This window comes from Melanotaenia boesemani, chromosome 1 (assembly GCF_017639745.1).
Source record: "Melanotaenia boesemani isolate fMelBoe1 chromosome 1, fMelBoe1.pri, whole genome shotgun sequence".
Lineage (NCBI taxonomy): Eukaryota > Metazoa > Chordata > Actinopteri > Atheriniformes > Melanotaeniidae > Melanotaenia > Melanotaenia boesemani.
Genome location: NC_055682.1, coordinates 4,091,796 through 4,110,086, shown reverse-complemented (window position 1 = coordinate 4,110,086; position 18,291 = coordinate 4,091,796). Strand labels below are relative to the sequence as shown.

At 40.7% G+C, this 18,291-nt stretch overlaps 1 protein-coding gene across 10 annotated transcripts in view; it reads right to left on the bottom strand.

Moving 5' to 3' along the window:
- Positions 1 to 18,291, bottom strand: part of LOC121636666 (serine/threonine-protein kinase BRSK2-like) — a 191,725-nt gene that overhangs the window by 43,621 nt on the left and 129,813 nt on the right. For all 10 annotated transcript variants that reach the window (XM_041980390.1, XM_041980433.1, XM_041980442.1 and 7 more), the window contains exons 3-5: positions 9,670 to 9,755; positions 7,271 to 7,411; positions 512 to 628 (exon numbers count right to left, since the gene is read on the bottom strand). In XM_041980390.1, the coding sequence (XP_041836324.1) occupies positions 512 to 628; positions 7,271 to 7,411; positions 9,670 to 9,755 (344 nt within the window). The remainder of the gene's footprint in view (positions 1 to 511; positions 629 to 7,270; positions 7,412 to 9,669; positions 9,756 to 18,291) is intronic.

Genomic DNA, 18,291 nt, shown 5'->3' with positions numbered 1-18,291 from the left:
GTGGATGGATCAGTGTTGCTGTGCTCCAGGACATGTTGTGCCGTAGGACAGCTAACATTACCTGCAAGTTCTGCAGATGAAGCTTAGGTCAACAGATGTAAAAAAAAAAAAAAAAACACACAATACAAATGTAATACAAGCTAAAACATTTACAGGTTTTATCTCTCAGAAAGAACACACGCTGCCAATCATTCCATAAACTGTTACATCTCATTTACAGGTTAGAATATCCAGTTTTTCATACGTGTTCATAGAACATAAATATGCAACTGTCAAACAGTGATCCATCAACATTTCAAGCATATGCAGCGATCATATCCTGTCAATAAGAAAAGGTGGTCAACAAAGGAAACTCAACCAAAGGGAGCCTTTTTGGATTTTAAACCACCGGCCACTGAATATCCTGGCATGAAAGGCGCTTGTAAAATAAATTGTATAATGATTATTATTGTTTCATAGCAGGGTTTAGATGGACAGAACTCATGCAGGATCATGAAAGAAGAGTACTCACCCGCAGCTGGTCTCCAGCAGACTTTCCCCGACCTGCAGAGACGCCATGCCGAAGTCCGCTATCCTGATGTTGTTCTTCTCGTCCAACAACAAGTTCTCTGGCTTTAAATCTCTGTGGCTGCAGGACGACAGAAAAGATGAGAACGCTGATGTAACAATGACCGTCTTCACATCAGGATCTTTTCTCTGTTCCATCTACAAATTAGCAGATTTAAAACTAATATATTTATCTACACAGTCCTGAGTGCAACATCACCTGCCTAAAGAGGAGAAAAACAGGACTCTTGGATTCATAATTCATAAAACATAAATCCCATCCATGTGCAGAAATGTGGGTTTTATGAAGCTATGCCCTCGGGTGAAAACTGTCTGACCCGTCGGTGGTCTGTGCCAACATCAGCTCAGCTCTGGAGTGGAGCAGGAATGAGGGAAGCTGCATGGAAAAAGTTCTGAATCTTGTGAGACTCATTTGGGCTGAACTGTGTCCTTGCTGGAAGCTCAGTGTTGTAGGATGTAGACATTTAACCCAGCTGTTCTCTGAAAAGCTTCTTCAAAAAAGATCTGTTTACAGTCCAACACAATTCAGGAAATCCAGTTATCTACCTCACACCAAAGCTTATTTCACGTATAAAACACATCTCCTGGACCAGCTCCTTAGCCTACATAATATTCCTGAAATGAGTAGCATCCTGTCTCAGAGTGATGCAGAAAAACTAGTCCATGTATTTGTTACTCCCAGATTGGACGAGTGTAATTCCTGATTATTGTTTTGTCTCCAGCTGATCCAAAAATGCTGCAGCGAGGGTCCTGATGAGAACTTGTAGCAGAGATCATAATTCTCTAGTTTTATCTTCTCTTCATTGGATCCCTGTTTAAAATTCTTCTCCTCCCATATAAAGCTCATCATGACCAAAATCCACTGGAGCTTCAAGATCTCAGAGTTCCAGATTTTACCTTCAGAGAGTCACTCTCAGACTGCAGGTTTACTGGTGATTCCTAGAGATTCTAAAAGTAGAATGGGAGGCAGAACCTTCAGTTATCGGACCCCTCTCTGTGGAACCGGCTCTAGTTTGGCTTCAGGTATCAGACCCCCTCTCTACCTTCAGATCATCTTTAAACTTTCCTTCCTGATATATTTTATAGCAGGTCTGGCTTGGTGACCTTGATCCATCCCTTTAGTCCTGTTGCTATAGGCTGAGGCTGCTGGGGGACGTCCCATGATGCACTGGGCTCCTCTCGCTGTCTTTACTCTCCATGTAGAAACATCTGACGTTGTTGATGTAATTAATTTGTGTTTCTCTTCATCTTTCTCAGCAGGAATACCTGGGATATTTATGTTGACCCCTCTTACCTGTTCTTGTCACCCCCAACCGGTCTTGGAAAATGGCCATCCTTATTGGCTCTAGTTCCAATGGAAGGTTTTTTCCTTCCTGGTTCTGGTTCCAATGGAAGGTTTTCCTTCTTGGTTCTGGTTCTAATGGAAGGTTTTTTCCTTCCTGGTTCTGGTTCCAATGGAAGGTTTTTTGCTTCCTGGTTCTGGTTCCAATGGAAGGTTTTCCTTCTTGGTTCTGGTTCTAATGGAAGGTTTTCCTTCCTGGTTCTGGTTCTAATGGAAGGTTTTTTCATTCCTGGTTCTGGTTCCAATGGAAGGTTTTTTCATTCCTGGTTCTGGTTCCAATGGAAGGTTTTCCTTCCTGGTTCTGGTTCTAATGGAAGTTTTTTTCATTCCTGGTTCTGGTTCCAATGGAAGGTTTTCCTTCTTGGTTCTGGTTCTAATGGAAGGTTTTCCTTCTTGGTTCTGGTTCTAATGGAAGGTTTTCCTTCCTGGTTCTGGTTCTAATGGAAGGTTTTTCCATTCCTGGTTCTGGTTCCAATGGAAGGTTTTCTTCCTTCCTGGTTCTGGTTCCAATGGAAGGTTTTCCTTCTTGGTTCTGGTTCCAGTGGAAGGTTTTCCTTCCTGGTTCTGGTTCTAATGGATGGTTTTCCTTCCTGGTTCTGGTTCCAATGGAAGGCTTTCCTTCTTGGTTCTAGTTCTAATGGAAGGTTTTCCTTCCAGGTTCTGGTTCCAATTGAAGGTTTTCCTTCCTGGTTCTGGTACTAATGGAAGGTTTTCCTTCCTGATTCCTGTACTAATGGAAGGTTTTCCTTCCTGATTCTGGTTCTATTGGATTTTTTTCCTTCCTGGTTCTGGTTCTAATGGACGGTTTTCCTTCTTGGTTCTGGTTCTAATGAAAGGTTTTCCTTCATGGTTCTGGTTCCAATTGAAGGTATTTCTTACTGGTTCTGGTTCTAAAGAAGGTTTTCCTTCCTGGTTCTGGTTCCAATGGAAGGTTTTCCTTCCTGGTTCTGGTTCTAATAGAAGGTTTTCCTTCCTGGTTTTGGTTCCAATGGAAGGTTTTCCTTCTTGGTTCTGGTTCCAATGGAAGGTTTTCCTTCCTGGTTTTGGTTCCTATGGAAGGTTTTCCTTCCTGGTTCTGGTTCTAATGGAAGGTTTTCCTTCCTGGTTCTGGTTCCAGTGGAAGGTTTTCCTTCTTGGTTCTGGTTCCAGTGGAAGGTTTTCCTTCTTGGTTCTGGTTCTGACTGAGGTTTTCCTTCCTGTTAAAAGACAGCTTTTTTCTCTGCACTGCGATCTCCTTAGCCTGATAATTATCTATATAAATTGCTTTGTATGAACAGGACTAATGTGGATAATATAACTGATTTGGTTTAATTGGATTATAATTGGACTTTAATGAACTGGGTTGAACAGGAATGTGTCTGTAAAATTACCTTGAGATGACTTTGTTGTGAATTAAGGCTGAAAGCCTAATCTCCTGATTTATGTTTTTGTGTTTTTGTTGATAAAAAGCTGTTTGTGCATCATTACATTACCTTAGCTCTTAGACTGTTAGTGACAAAATAAATACAATTAAATCATTAAATCAAATTTTATAATGATGAGTGTAGAATAAAAAATTAACTTACATAAAAAGAAACATCTGTAATAAAACTTTCAGGTAAACGATGTCAAACTAGAATAAAGATTTATCTAAAAAATAAAAAACCTTTATTTTTTATTTTCTATAAGATTTAACAATAATTATATAAAACTATTAAGGAATTATTTAAAACAGTATTTTTAAATAATTTTTTACAAGTTGTTTCTGTTAAAAATGTTCAATAACATAGATATTGAGACTAATAGTATAGTACTATATGTATATATATATATATATATATATATATATATATATATATAGTATAATATAGTACAATAGTCCTATACTTGCTTTTAAATGACACAAACGGAAATGAATAAAAATTCAAAACCATGCTCAGGAATGGAAGTTATCTAGATGCTGTGTATCTTACTTTTATACATTCTCCATCTGTTTTAGTTAACCAGTTAATCCTGATTCTAAATCCTTTTCAGTGCTGTTTGTGTTTATTTAAACACTTTCAGGCTGCATTTTTAAAAAACTTCTGGAAGCAGTAACATTATCATTTTATTTAAAGGAAATGAGCTTTTAGCTTTGAATCTTTCTGCTGGTGTGTTTGAACGGAGCAGCTCCTGTTGTGCATCAGCTTCTGCAGGAAGTATGAAATAGGAAACATTTTTGTTCTGTGTGCTACAAGGTGAGTCTGTTGCAGCCATTAGGTGATGATATAAAACTCCAGCATTTTACTCGAAAGCAGAAGTAAAGACATTATGAACCGGAGAACTCAGCTGTAGCTTACTGTCCCCATGGTTCATCTAGAAAACACACAGTATGGAATAAATTTAGTCCTTCAAAGCCAAACACTGGATGTCTAATGCCAACAGTCAGATGCCTTTGATCTGCAGTTGCTCTTAGATCCACAGTGCTGCAGCCATGAGTGGAGGAAGTAAAGGTTTCAGACAGATGAAAAGAGATCAAGTAGAGCTGCAGCCTCTAAAGTCGCCCCCGGCAACAGCTGATGAGGAAAGAGGCTGAAGAGCAGGAGGAAACCGGTTGTTCAGTCATTCAGATGGAGCAATCACTTCAATGCTTTCAGGAATGATGACCATATATCAAAGAAATGTCCAAGAACATGAACTAACTATACTGTTAACTACTACATTTTAATCAGTTAAAAACTATTTACTGACAATACCTGAGGAATTACAGGTTGACTTCCTGCCTTTCTGACTCTGAGTCATTCCACTAAAGCAAAGATTTACTGCTTTGACACACCTAACTCAGATTATCGGGTCATTAACTCTTAAAATTCTGCTAGATCCTTGCCGCCCCCAAGCGCTATCACTTGTATCATCAGCAGTGTCTCAGGAGCGGCAGTGTGTAGCTCTGTGGGGTAAACTGATGGACAGCTACCCTTTAGATGGTCTACAGAAGTTTTCCAGTTATTTATCTCCCGTCGAGGAGGTTTACAATCCAGCCACTAAACTTAGTGTTCACTCAGAGACTCTATCTGGTAAATCCACAATGATCCATGATAACAGCATTATTTATCACATTTCATCATAAAAAGATCACTATCATTACTATGTTGCTAAGAGACCTTTATTTAGACCTGGGCATGATGATGAAGCCACTTCCTGTCAGACTTTCCACCAATCAGAGCCAAAGGCAAATTTATTTGTATAGCACATTTCATGTACAAGACAATTCAAAGTGCTTTACATAAATCATTACAGCAGGGTGCAGAAAGCAATACAAGTGCATTAAAAAAAATAATAAATAATAAATAAAGATTAAAAGAAATGCAATTAATGAAATAAAAACAGAAGGAATGTGCTGAATAAAATAGATAAAATGCAAGAAATAAAGTTAAAGACAATATTAAAACATGCTTCCAGCTTAAAAGAACCAGATGTAGATTTTGACTTCTAAATAAAAACTAGTTCCATGCAGCAGAGAACAGGTGGGTCTTTAACCTGGATTTAAATAAACTGAGTGTTTCAGCTGATTTGAGGCTTTCTGGGAGTTTGTTCCAGACATGTGGAGCATAGAAGCTGAATGCAGCTTCTCCATGTCTGGTTCTGACTCTGGGAACTGATAAGAAACTGGAACCAGATGGCCTGAGGGTTCTGGTAGGTTCATACTGGGTCAAGCGCTCACAGATGTATTTTGGTCCTAAACCATTCAGAGCTTTCTAGACCAGCAGCAGAACTTTAAAGTCTATTCTCTGGCGAACAGGCAGCCAGTGTAAAGACCTCAGAGCTGGACTGATGTGATCCACTTTCTTGGTCTTAGTGAGGACTCGAGCAGCAGAGTTCTGGATCAGCTGCAGGTGTCTAATTGATTTTTTTTAGGTAGAACCTGTAAAAATACTGTTACAATAATCAAGCCGACTGAAGATGAAAACATGGACTAGTTTTTCCAGGTCCTGCTTAGACATCAGATCTTTTACCCTTGACATGTTCTTAAGGTGATAGTAGGCTGATTTTGTAATTCCCTTAATGTGTTTTTCATAGTTAAGGTCTGAGTCCATCAATACACCCAGATTTCTGGCCTGGTTGGTGGATTTTAAGTGTATAGACTGAAGCTCTGTGGTGACCTTTAATCGTTTCTCTTTGGCTCCAAATACAATCACCTCAGTTTTGTTATTGTTTAACTGGAGAAAGTTCCGACACATCCAGTCATTAGTCTCCTCAATACATTTACCAAGAGCCTGTATGGAGCCTCGATCTCCTGGTGACATTGTAATATATATCTGTGTGTCATCTGCGTAGCTATGGTAACTAATTTTGTTTTATCCATATGACCTGTGCCAGTGGGAGCATGTAGATGTTAAACAGAAGAGGCCCCAGGATGGAACCTTGGGGAACTCCACATTTAATTTTTGTCTGCTCAGATGTAAAGTTACCTATTGACACAAAGTACTTCCTGTTCTCTAAATATGATTTAAACCAGTGTATCAGAGAGCTTAGATTGATGGTAACGTCCAATCAGGAGCAGCCAAAGATCAACCAGTGAGCAGAAAGTTCTATGTGTGTGTGAAAAGAAGAAAAATAATGCTCCTCTATGGCTGGAATTAAGCCAAGAAGACATTTCTGATGCACGGTGGCGCCACAAAGCAGCTGAGCTGGAGTTGGTTTAGTGAGGATAGCAGGTAAATAGTAGCAGGAATAACTGGAAATGAGGAAAAAGTGGAAACATGGAAATAGTTTCTGTTGTGTGTTTGTTTCAATAACAATATTCTTTCTCCTGTAAGCCAAGACTTGAGAGAACGATGAGATGAGAAAAGGTTTGGTCACTGTTGATCTGTGTGTTATTTCTACAAAGTTCTGTTAGTAATAAATTCTGCTTTCTTCTTCTGGTCGGCCTTTATGCTGCTATATCTATTCATACATTCATTTTACATCATTGTACTTCATAATCTGACGGCTGATGGACAAAAGTATTTTAAGGGTTAACAGACTTGTGGAGAACTTGACAACAAGCAGGGAATCATCTAAAATCAGCCAATGTGGGAAAGGTCTGGTTGTATTACCAGAATCCTCCAGAAGAAACCAGCCTTGTGCCACATGGGACAGCACCGACAGCTTCCACCCAGCTACAGACCCTCCCTGGAGTCTGGTAACACAGAGCTGCTGCAGTTGCTTTTGCTGCAGTGGTCAGTGAGCAGTGATAAATCAGATGCAGTGGCTTCTTTGTGCCGTGGCCAACCCCCCGCCCCCATCCTTCTATATCCTGCACCTTGAAACAGAAAAGTACACTGAACCAGCCTACGATTTCTGAACAGAGAAAAGACTCGGTGTGTGCGTGTGTGTGTGTGTGTGTGTGTGGGAGGGACTGACCAAATGGAGTGGCTGTGACAGAAGTCCAGAGCTGAGATGATCTGTCTGAAGAACTTTCTGGCCTCTTTGGGTGTTAACCGTCCCTTCTTCACCAGGTAGTCGAAAAGCTCGCCTCCAGACACGTGTTCTAACACCAGGTACCTGCACAGGACGACGGAGAAGTGTCAGGCACTGAATCTGTACTGCTCATATCAGGACAAGAATACGTAAATAGAAGGCAAAAATATTATTATTATTATTATTTTACTGAACAGAACTAAACTGATTCTAAATCAGCTGAAAGTCAAAACCACTTCAAAAACAAATAAAGACCAAAAGATTTTCATCCAACTAAAGCAGCTTCTTCTGTTAATCTTATTAGAGACGTGACATCAGTAAGTTAGTAAAAATGCTGTATCTTTGTGTCTTTCATGTGAGTTTTATCTTTTCTCAAAATAAGAGGTCTAAATGAAAAGGTTCAGTCAATAACTGCAGAGCATCTGGCTGTGGCATGTCGAAGCCACCACAGTACACTGACCCCTGAGAAAATCCCCACCCATGAGGCCTTGTGTGTTTTATGATTTTAAATGTTTGATCCATCTCCTGCGTTCACTCCTCAGAGTCGTGGCTGATCCCTCCCGGCCTCGTCTTCCTCGTCTTCCTCACGGCCTGATTTATTAGCAGATTAAGGGACCTGCTCGAGCGTTTACCTGTCAGAGCTGTTTAAATTAGAAATGTGCTCGGCTGTGATTTGTGAGTTGGGAGAGTTTCTGCGTCAAACTCTTTGCATCTGTGATGACCATCCGTCCCTGTCCTCGCAACATTAAGAAAACAAATTCCTGCTCCATTTGACGGCGCCGCCTTTATCAATTATTGAACGGCGCATTAAGCTGCGGCGCTGCAGCAACATGCTGCAGATGAATGTTTATGATAAACGCAGGATATACAGGCTGAGGGCACATTTCTCTGAATAAAAGAGCACAAAGTTCTGCTACATAAAAGTTAAACTGCTCTTTCAATTTATTATGAGGGATTTTAACACCAGAACGCAGGTCGCTCTTCAGGAGTGGTGCAGATATTAATCCGTTTACTGGTTCGTCTTAAAAGGAAGAAATCATCCCAGGAGTTACTTCTAAACTGAGATGAATCATTACGTCACAGTGGTGCTGTTTTACTGTCACACAGACCATTTTCATTCTCTCTGAAGCAAACTCAAACACAGAAACTGAGAAAATGAAGAACAAGTGAAAAAGCCTTCATTGTGTTTTTGTACAATTTGAAGATGAGAATTAAAAACAATGATGACAGACACAAGAAAACCAGAAAAGACTTACTTAAAGTTGTCCTAACTCCTTAATGCCTAAAGTTACTTCCATCTCTTAAAAAGCAAAATGAACAGAGGGAAAAAAACTAAAAAGAAATCTGACCGGAAAAAATAAACTACAATATACTAATGAATTAATAACAAAGATTAATAATAAATAAAAAATATGGAAATAAATTCATAAATAAGAGTGAATAAAAGCAAATAAATAAATAAAACAGAACAATAAAGAAATAAATTAAACAAAGGACAGAAGTGGCTTTAGACTCCTTCAGCCTGACTCATCAGTGAGACTTGGTCATACACTGGACTTCATTATTTCTCATGGACTTCCTGTATCCAGTACAGAGATTTGGGACACATGTGTTTCAGATCATCTCTCTATCATATCTGACTTTACTGCGCCTCCCCTGTGGTCAAACCCATGCTGCCGGCACGTCTTCGCCGCTCTACCACCCCCTCCACAGCAGGGCGGTCTGCTGCTGCCTTTAGAAGCACTGAATTACATCTCAGCGAAGGACTGATCCTTCTTCATTGTCCTGAAGAATTTATTTCTTCTTTCCATTACACCTGCACAGAGATCTTGGACTCCATCGCGCCTTTAAAACGTTCGTCTACTAAAATGAAGCCGGACCCCTGGCTCAGTGATACCCCGGCCATCAGACGGTGCTGCAGACAGGCAGAAGGCAGATGGAGGAAGGACCGGCTTCATGTGTAAAGCTTAAAAACTGTTGTACCTGCTGTTTGACAGGAACTAGAGCACCGTTTCAGATAAGTAACGCCTTAAAAGGACCATAGAAGAAGACAGTACACATGTAGTTACCTTTAAGTCATTGCTGCACCTGAGGCCACTGGATCCACTCACACATGAAAACATGTTAAAAATCTGGAAAAATTTTGGCAACTGACAGCCACCATCTATTCACAACTGTGCTTTGTATGTCATTTCTATACCCATCTTTACCACTAGATGTTAGTAGTTTGTGCACACTTCACCTTTAATCATCAGTAGAAACATGCTGTTGTTGGATTACAAGATGAAAAAAACAACCTCTGTGTTTAGTGAGCTGAATGCTGCACACCTGGATCTACTTACAGGTATTTCTTGTTTTCATAGACATCATGAAGCTTTAAAACGTGGGGATGCTCTATGAGTTTCAGAATGGCGATTTCCCGCTCCACCTGGAGAAACACAGAACACAACCAGTCAGAACAGGGAAGTCCACAGTTTGATGTTGAGCTTCCGACCAGAACCTGAAACCAGAGCGACTGATGGAAACAGACACACAGCACGTGACACAAAGTGGTCCTCCAGGGTTTCACACCCATGTTGTTTGGTGCTTGCTGAAGCCCAAACTCACACATTTAACCTCTGTTTGGTTCACTTGTAAAGCTCAATGGGAGGCTGGTGTGTTTAAAGTCTGGCAATTTGAGTTTGACACAAATGTGCTGCAGCAACCGGTGTGTCTCGCTTCGATAATCAGAGAGAAAAATAAAACTCATCGGTCACAGACACAAAACACAGAATCACAACAATTCCTGCCACTTTGTTTTTGTTTTTATTTCTAACTTCTCTTGTCCAGCATGGCAGCAGCACAATGATGGTCTGGCTGTGATGTGCCAAACAAATTTGCTTTGCCAAGAGGAGATTTATGGGAATAAGACTCCTCTGTAATCTTGCTGGACATGACTGGAGGGGACAGAAAAAAAGAAGAATAGTGAACAGAATTAAAAAGAAAAGCAGAAAAAAGAAAGAGGAGACAAGGACACAGTAGATAGAAGAAACGACCCTTCAATCCAACCTAGACAGCCAACTGCTACACCTGTACAGAAACACAGCAGAGAATTTCCTACAGATTTTACAGGTAAACTAAGCTGACAGTCATTAGAAGTTCCTAAAAGAATAATCAAATACATGAATAACCAAAACAACAACGAAAAAATGAAACAAAAATGTATCACAAAAACAACCAAAGTACCAGAAACACACAGAAAAACCTAAACAAGAGCATCTCTTAGTGTATAAACCCACTGGAAGACTGACCGCGTCAGCATGCAGAGGATGAGGAATGAGGAGGGATCAGTGATGAGGAGTGGTGAGTGAGACCTGCAAATGTGACCACACGTCTACGGAGGCTAGAGGCAGACCTGGGCGAACAGCGGAGCAAGAACCCAAGCCACCTCACCACGAAGGCCACCTCGGACCCACCGTGAGGGCGGCAGAGGAAGGCCCCAGCCAGAGCCTCCCCGTGGTCACGAGGCACAGGCCCCGGTGGGTCAAGATCGGCAGGCCAGCACCCACCCAAAGTTCCAGCTGCACACCCCAGAAACCAGGGCACTATCATCCTCCCCTCATCCAACCCCCTACACCCTTTTTTCCACCCAACCACCCACAAATACCCTTCAGTTTTGCTGTAATGTGACTGAGCATATTTTATGTAATTTATTCAATTTTAAAAAAAGGACATACTTTGATTTGAATTTTTCTTAATATTTCTTTATTATAAAACAAATTTTATTTAAGAGCTGATTTTTAAGCTAACTGTTGCTATGCGAGTGTTTTTATTTAGATTTCAGTTCTTAGTTCATCCTCAGCTGTGAAGCAGCCTTATGTGATTCAGATTCGTTGTCGGCGCTATAAATTGTTTACACATCATATGTGAGACATTTAGCAGTGATGGCTGAGATCTGGATGACGTTTGTGTCATACATGAGAACAGCAGATGTGCTGTAAACTCTGTAATGATGGTGGCAGCAGGTCTGGGTGACGTGATGCAGACAGTTAAACTCTGATGAGAAGGTCTGATGAGAAATCATCAGTTTGCTTAGAGGACTGTGGGAGGAAAAAAAAGGACACAAACATCCGTGTAAGCAAATAAATCAGAAAAAAATCTGATAATTATGTGTGTATTTGTGTCTCTAACACAGTTTCTGGCTTGTTTCCATCCCTGATAACGTTTTTAGAGATGGTCGGCTGTTACCTTTGGAACGACTCATTTAAGGAACGTAAACAATGTGACGCTTCTGTTTGAGTCACTTCCTGCTGCGGCGACGCAGGTATCATATGAGTTTGTGATGAGAGATGATGCAAAACATCCGTCTCCTCCTGCTCACACACACACACACCAAACAAACGCACACACAGCTCTATAGCTGCAGCACAGCAACCATCACTGCTCACACATGTGGTCCTTCCTCATCCTCAGCCTGCAGAAAGACTTCAAAGAGCACTAAAGGACAAAAGTTTGAGTTTTTCTTTTTATCTTTCAGTTTTTTCCTGCTCTGAACGAGTGCTGTGCATGAGTTCATCAGCTAAAGTCTTCTGTGGTACAGATGCTCATTAAGACAGAGTCAGGACGCTATGTTCTCGGTGTGATTAGCTCCGCAGTCAGTCCACACATCATCTGCAACATCTTGGTTAAAAAAAGAAAACAAACTGGTGACAGTTAAACGCTGACTATCCACCACAGAGCAACAGCTTTGTACTATTCCTCTGCTGAAAATAGTCCCAATAAAATCAACTATTTACACGTATTTGAGTGGAGTTTGGTGACTATTACACAGACCAAGTTAATGATTAAAAACACATCAGTTATTAATGTAAATAAACAGGCCTGAGATAAAAAAAAAAAAAGGTAAAACCTGAGGGCTCTGAGCACCGGCGGTCCGAGCAGCCAACACGCTGCTGTGGTTTGGATCAGGTCCTGTCGGAGCATCTTTGGCAACCGTCTGCAGCAGCTGCAGGTGAGTGTCAGGAAATGAAACAGAAGTTTTCCAGATGCTGCCCTGTGCTGTTTCAGCGCTGCTGTGCTCCCATTTACTGCCAGTTGGCACCCCAGCATTCCAGAGGCTGACCTGAGTTTAGACCTCTGCGCTGCAGGACACAGACTGTCGCAGTGGTTTCTGCACACACCATCATCCATCAGACGTGTCACTAAACATGCCTGAGCTCTGTTTGGGAGCACTGTGAAGGTTCTGGGCTGGGGTGTCCAATACAAACACAAACTTTATCTATAATTAATAGTAGAAAACATGGACTCAGAGAAGTCTTATTTGCATAGCTGTTTTCAGCAGGGCTCGGTCACCATAGAGGAAGTCCATGAGAAGGAAACCCGTGTCCACACAGCGATGATGAGAGCATTTAGCTTCACACTAAAATTAAAGCAACAGATAAATGTTTCTTTTGTATTTTTCTTTTCCTTTGGACAGCAACAGTGGTTCAGATGAGAGTTTATATTATAGTAACAATAGTTAAATTGTCAAAATTTGAAACAGTAACGGGGAAACAGACTTACTTTCAGCATAACATACCCAACACAAATGGTAGAGATGGCTGTGGCAGGTTTTCTCACACAAATATTTCATAAGATTCATATTAAGTGGAGCTGGCAGTTAAAGGGTTAAGGGTGCTTTCCCTCCAGCTTTCCTGAACTGAATACTAGTTTGTTTGCTTGGAATCATTTAGGGCAGTGTGAATGTGCAACATGACTTGGAAGTTCCCCTGCATTAACCAACAGATGAGCGAGTTTTCTTGTTGGCCTCGTCTTCTCCTTCAGTAATTCCTGATGCAGCGCCACCTCTGGCGAGGAGGGGAATACGTTATTTAAAAGTTTGGTTGTTTGACACAGAGCACATTCACTCTACGATAGTCTGGGAGTCTCTGTTGGTTGGGTGGGGAATGTTGCACCTTCATTTCATATGGTTTGCTTGCACACTACGCTACCCAAGCGGATCAAACCACCTGGACAACATTGTGCAGTTACAACAACAGCCCACTAGGGGGTGATATTTCCTAAAATAACCACTGATTATAAGAAAGGAGAAGAAAATCTGGCTTGTGGACTGGCCCAAACTGCAAATAAGGTTTGTTTATTTCAAGTAAACAATGAAGGGACAACAACTTCCTGCAGTCTTTGAGTTAAAATTTTTACTTTGGTGTTCAAACCTAATGTAGTTTTCAACAGCATCTCTCCAGTATGAGCAGCAGGAGACGCAGCCAGATGTCCAACATGATGCTCTATGATGCAACAACACCAAATACTTGGACACCAGGCAGTTACAGCAGATAGCTTATTTTATTCTAAATAAAGACTCCTGTCCTTTACATAGCGAGTCTCAGTCAGTGTCTTCCTTTCGGAGACGGAGGTTCTTGGTGACGAAAGGAAAAACTAGATGTTACAGAAACAACTTTGTTCCTGCGCCGTTACTGAACTGAACAAGCTGAAGCATTAGTTTGCACATATATGTTTTTCTGCACTATGCAAAAGTGTTTTTTATTTATTTATTTATTTAATTATCATCTATTTATGTGGAAGTTGTTTTATTTTGTGGAGCAACAAGCACTTTTTTGCATGTTTTTAATTCTTTTCTTTTGGGTTCATCATGTTGTTCTATGCTGAATTTGTTTTAGAATTTCTACGTATGAATGAATCAATATCACATCACTGCAAAACAAATTCATTTGGGGTATAAATACAGGACCTCTCCACGCATTTCCTGACTAATAGTGATGCTGGTGGAAGAACGGGTGCAAATCTAAAATCTAAATCTAAACCACTGTCTCTGCTGCATCTGAATAATCTCCATCACTTTTAAACAGGATGCACGCAGACAGGGTCAACTCATGTTATACTAATGGCACTTTGTCTGCACCTTCATCAAGGAGGCCTGAATTCGGAGTCATCCTCCGCTCTCTGCTCAGGGCTGACGTGACAAGCCTGAGAGGACAGACACCTGAAAATTACATTTCCATCAAAGCCGGCGCTCTTCAAAGCTGTGTCGTGGTTTGTGGTGGTGGCAGCTGGAAGCAAATAAATAATAACAGAATTCTCTTTAATCTTTGGACCAGTGGGCCCCTCAGACTGGACTGTCACACCAAGCTGAGGAGCAAGAAACTCTGCTCTGATTTCTAAAGCTTACAAATGACTTTAAAGGCTCATTGGACAAAGTTAAAACTGATCATTTCACAGAAAAACCTTAAGGGAGTTACTTCTCAGGGTTTTCTCATTTGAACACTATTTCCTTCATTTGATGTAAAGATGAATTGTCCAAATAGCTGTAATGACAAAATATTCCAGGAAGCATATCCGCCATGTTGCTGCTGGTGTTTAACCTGCTGAGTCCTAGATCCTCATACCAGGACATCACATATTTGCTGCACCATGATGCTAAATTCTGTGTTGAACACTTACGCTGCCATGTGCTACTGCCAGAAGAGATTTTGATTTTTAATTTAAAATTATATTTTTATATCTATAATTATAAAAATTTGTATAACCATAAATCATAAAATTCTATTTATTGGTTCCTCCTAAACCCAAACAGCAGAAGAAATCTCTAATGAAAGTCAAACTAAAGCTCGTGTCCGAGGAGGTCAAAGCTCCGTATCCATCATCCAGAAAGATGAACAACATGAAAGAATCACAGCGAAACCTTTGACTGTGGATAAAAACTTTAGTTCTACGCCAACTCTGATCACAGGTCAGAGGAGAACGGGCAGTACACAAAAGCAACATGAAATAAAATAAGCACTTGTTCCAACAGAGGTATGCAGAATATCATCTCTGAACACACAACACATCCAACGGAGTATCACTGGCCTCCAACGGCCTCCACAGCCACCAGATCTCAGTCCAGTAGAGCAGCTTTGGGATGTGGTGGAACGGGAGATTCTCATCATGGATGCAGCCGACAAACCTGCAGCAACTGTGTGATGCTTCATGTTGATATGGAGAAAACCTCTGAGGAAGGTTTCCACCACCTTGCTGAAGTTATGATTCCAAGTATTAAGACAGTTCTGATGCCAAAGGGCTCCAACCCAGAACTAGCAAGGTGGACCTGATATAACCTTTGTCTGCTAACTAACCAGAAGGAGGACAGCATGGAATTACATACTGATCAACATGATGCTGATCCAGTTGAGGAAAAACCCAAACAAACCTGAACAGTAAACCAAAGAGGCAAAAGGTAAAAGATGGAATTCAGACAAAGCAAATCTGGGTGTGTTGTGGCAGCAGAAGTCGTGACCAGAGAGAAAAATGTAGCACAGAAAGAAACCGAAGCTCCCAGGCGGACATATTCACCAACGCTGCAGTAAGCAGCGCCGTCGGCTCAACAAAACTTTGTTTACGTTCATGTAAAGATCGTAATGTGACATGTTGTCATATCCAAGCTACATGCGGTTTGGCCTGCAGTGAACTTACAGAGCATGATGGCTAAAATCACAATGTGTGTTTACAGGTTTTTCTACAAATATGTTAGTTACTGTCTGCTGTGTTGATGCATGAAATATCCTGGACAGGAGGTAGTAGCTCATCACTTCTGCTTACACATCATCAGCACCCATTTTCATGATGCGGTGTCCTCTCAGGGGAGCTGTCAAGTCATCGGTCTCTATATTCTGTTCTCTGGTTCGTACGAGTCCCTGTTTCCATCTTCAGGTGAGCAGGCTCATGTCTGGGATGGCGCATGTTGACTGGGCTCATCCTCCTGCCATCAGATCTAACTACCATCATCACTTCAAGCACAGCACGGCGTGGCAGACTCTAATTAAACTCATGTACAAGGTAAACAGACATCAAGCAGCAACGCTGACATTTATCACACTCCATAATGATCCATGTGGATTTTTAACATGGAATGATTAAGTGTGGGAATCTTTGGAGGTGGGATAAATTATTGAAGGTGATGCAGGTGAAACGCAGCAGCCAATGGTGCCGTCGGGGTCGCCGTGAGCTCATCCGAGTCCTGACCTCTCTTATCTCCGGCTCATCGCCTCCGCTGAGGCAAATTAGCAGAAACGCTTCCAACTATGATCAAAGTCATTAAAAAGATATTAATATTTAAGCTTTTAACTCGTTCAGTCATGCATGATGAAGACAATGAAGTGTGTGTTTTAATTAAATCATCTCATGGATGTCTGATACATTAATATAAAGCAATCATGGTTTAAGTGTATATTCACACTGGACGAAGGAGGAAATCCTCGTGTGTGTGACATTTCACAGCTCAGGCTCCTCATTAGACTGCAAACGCTCAGCAGTGAGACGGAAAGTCACCAACTTTATTTTCTTCTCGTCCTCTTTGGTTCCATCTTTTTAAACTGAGCACTTTACCCCCATCTGGATAGAAACTTATTAGCCACCATTTGATCACAAGATCTGATAATCTTGATCATCCATTATCCAATAAATTTTATTTAAACTGTTTAAATATTTATTAAAACTGTCATGTCCCCTTTTGCTTTCCATGCTCATGCTTACTTTTTCACACATACTTGCTGACTTTTTTGGTAACACTCACTGATATTAGCTCATGTTACAGCTGCTCTACATTTATGTTCTGTAGTCGATTTAGTCATTACTGCCATTTTAAAAAATGTTTTTTATTTGTTTAGGAGCAGAAGGCAGGAACACTGACATCCATCAGTTTGTCATTTTTCCTTTCCCCACCGTTTATTTCTATCATTTCACTATGCAAACTGAAACTGATTTATTTACTTCATTGCCTTGCCCTGTTGTCTTATGTCAATAAAAAATGTGTTTTTTGAAAGGTTTCCTTGTTTTCTTGTCCTGTCGGTGCCAGTCCCACCAGTAGGTCAGGTGAGTTTTTAGTTAAACCAAACTGTTACTCAGTGAGACTTTTCCTTTTACAATCAAAGCAAAGCAACTTTATTTGTACAGCACAATTTAACAACATGGTGATTAAAATGGTTTTACAAAGATATTAAAAACATATGAATATATGAAGCATAATTTAAAATAAAAAGACAAAGAGGGAAGAACATAAACTAAGCATGATACGTTGTTTTTATTTAATTTTTTTTTTAATCCAGTTTATGAGAGACGGTGCAGATTTGGATTTACATACAAACCTTTGAAATGCAGCTGAGAGACACAGTACTGTGTGATATTCGCTGTTGTATTCATTGTTGACTTTAAGTACTGACATTTCATACTACCACAGGGCTGGTTTTAATCGACGAAAGTAAGCCCTAACAAGCTAATCATTTAACCCTACAAAGTGAATTGTAAGGACGGTTAGCAGTAAGAAATATAGAGGCTAATGAGGACCGTCATGTCTGAAATGCTAGCTTGTTGGTTGAGATGAATATTTCCCTCCAAAAATGTGTGAAATCACTTAAATCAACATTGACATAATAATGCATGTATATGCAGCAATAATATGTTTATTTAGTTTTCACCCTCGGTAATCCGATCGCTGCTGTCTGTTCCGTAGCAGAATCTAGCAGCGCGGGGTTCGTTAGGAACTATTAGAGGCTCCATGACCCACGTGACCGCTCTTACAGGGAAGTCAGCGGATGTCGCAACTCTGAAAATATGGACGGCTCTGGGCGTTGCTAACGGTGGGGCTAACTTCCAGGAACTATCGCGAGATCGAAATTGTTGTGGGGGAGGAAAAAACAAACAAACAAAAAGAAAAACGGATACGTGCGTTAACGTCATTGCGTCCTACACAGCTGTTGCCCTGACAACTTTGTGGGCGTGGCTTTTCGAACTAGTCCTTTGATCGTCATAGATTAAAGGCTCTGCAAGTTTAAAACTAAGCCTAACCCTCCCCTCATCCACATTTAGAAGCTACATTTTGTTAGGACAAGCAACACTTATAAAACATAAAATGTTTAAATATTTGTTTAGACGAAAGACCAATGCAGTGTCCCCACTGCAAAGCAGCTCCAGCAACACATCTGAACCAAGTC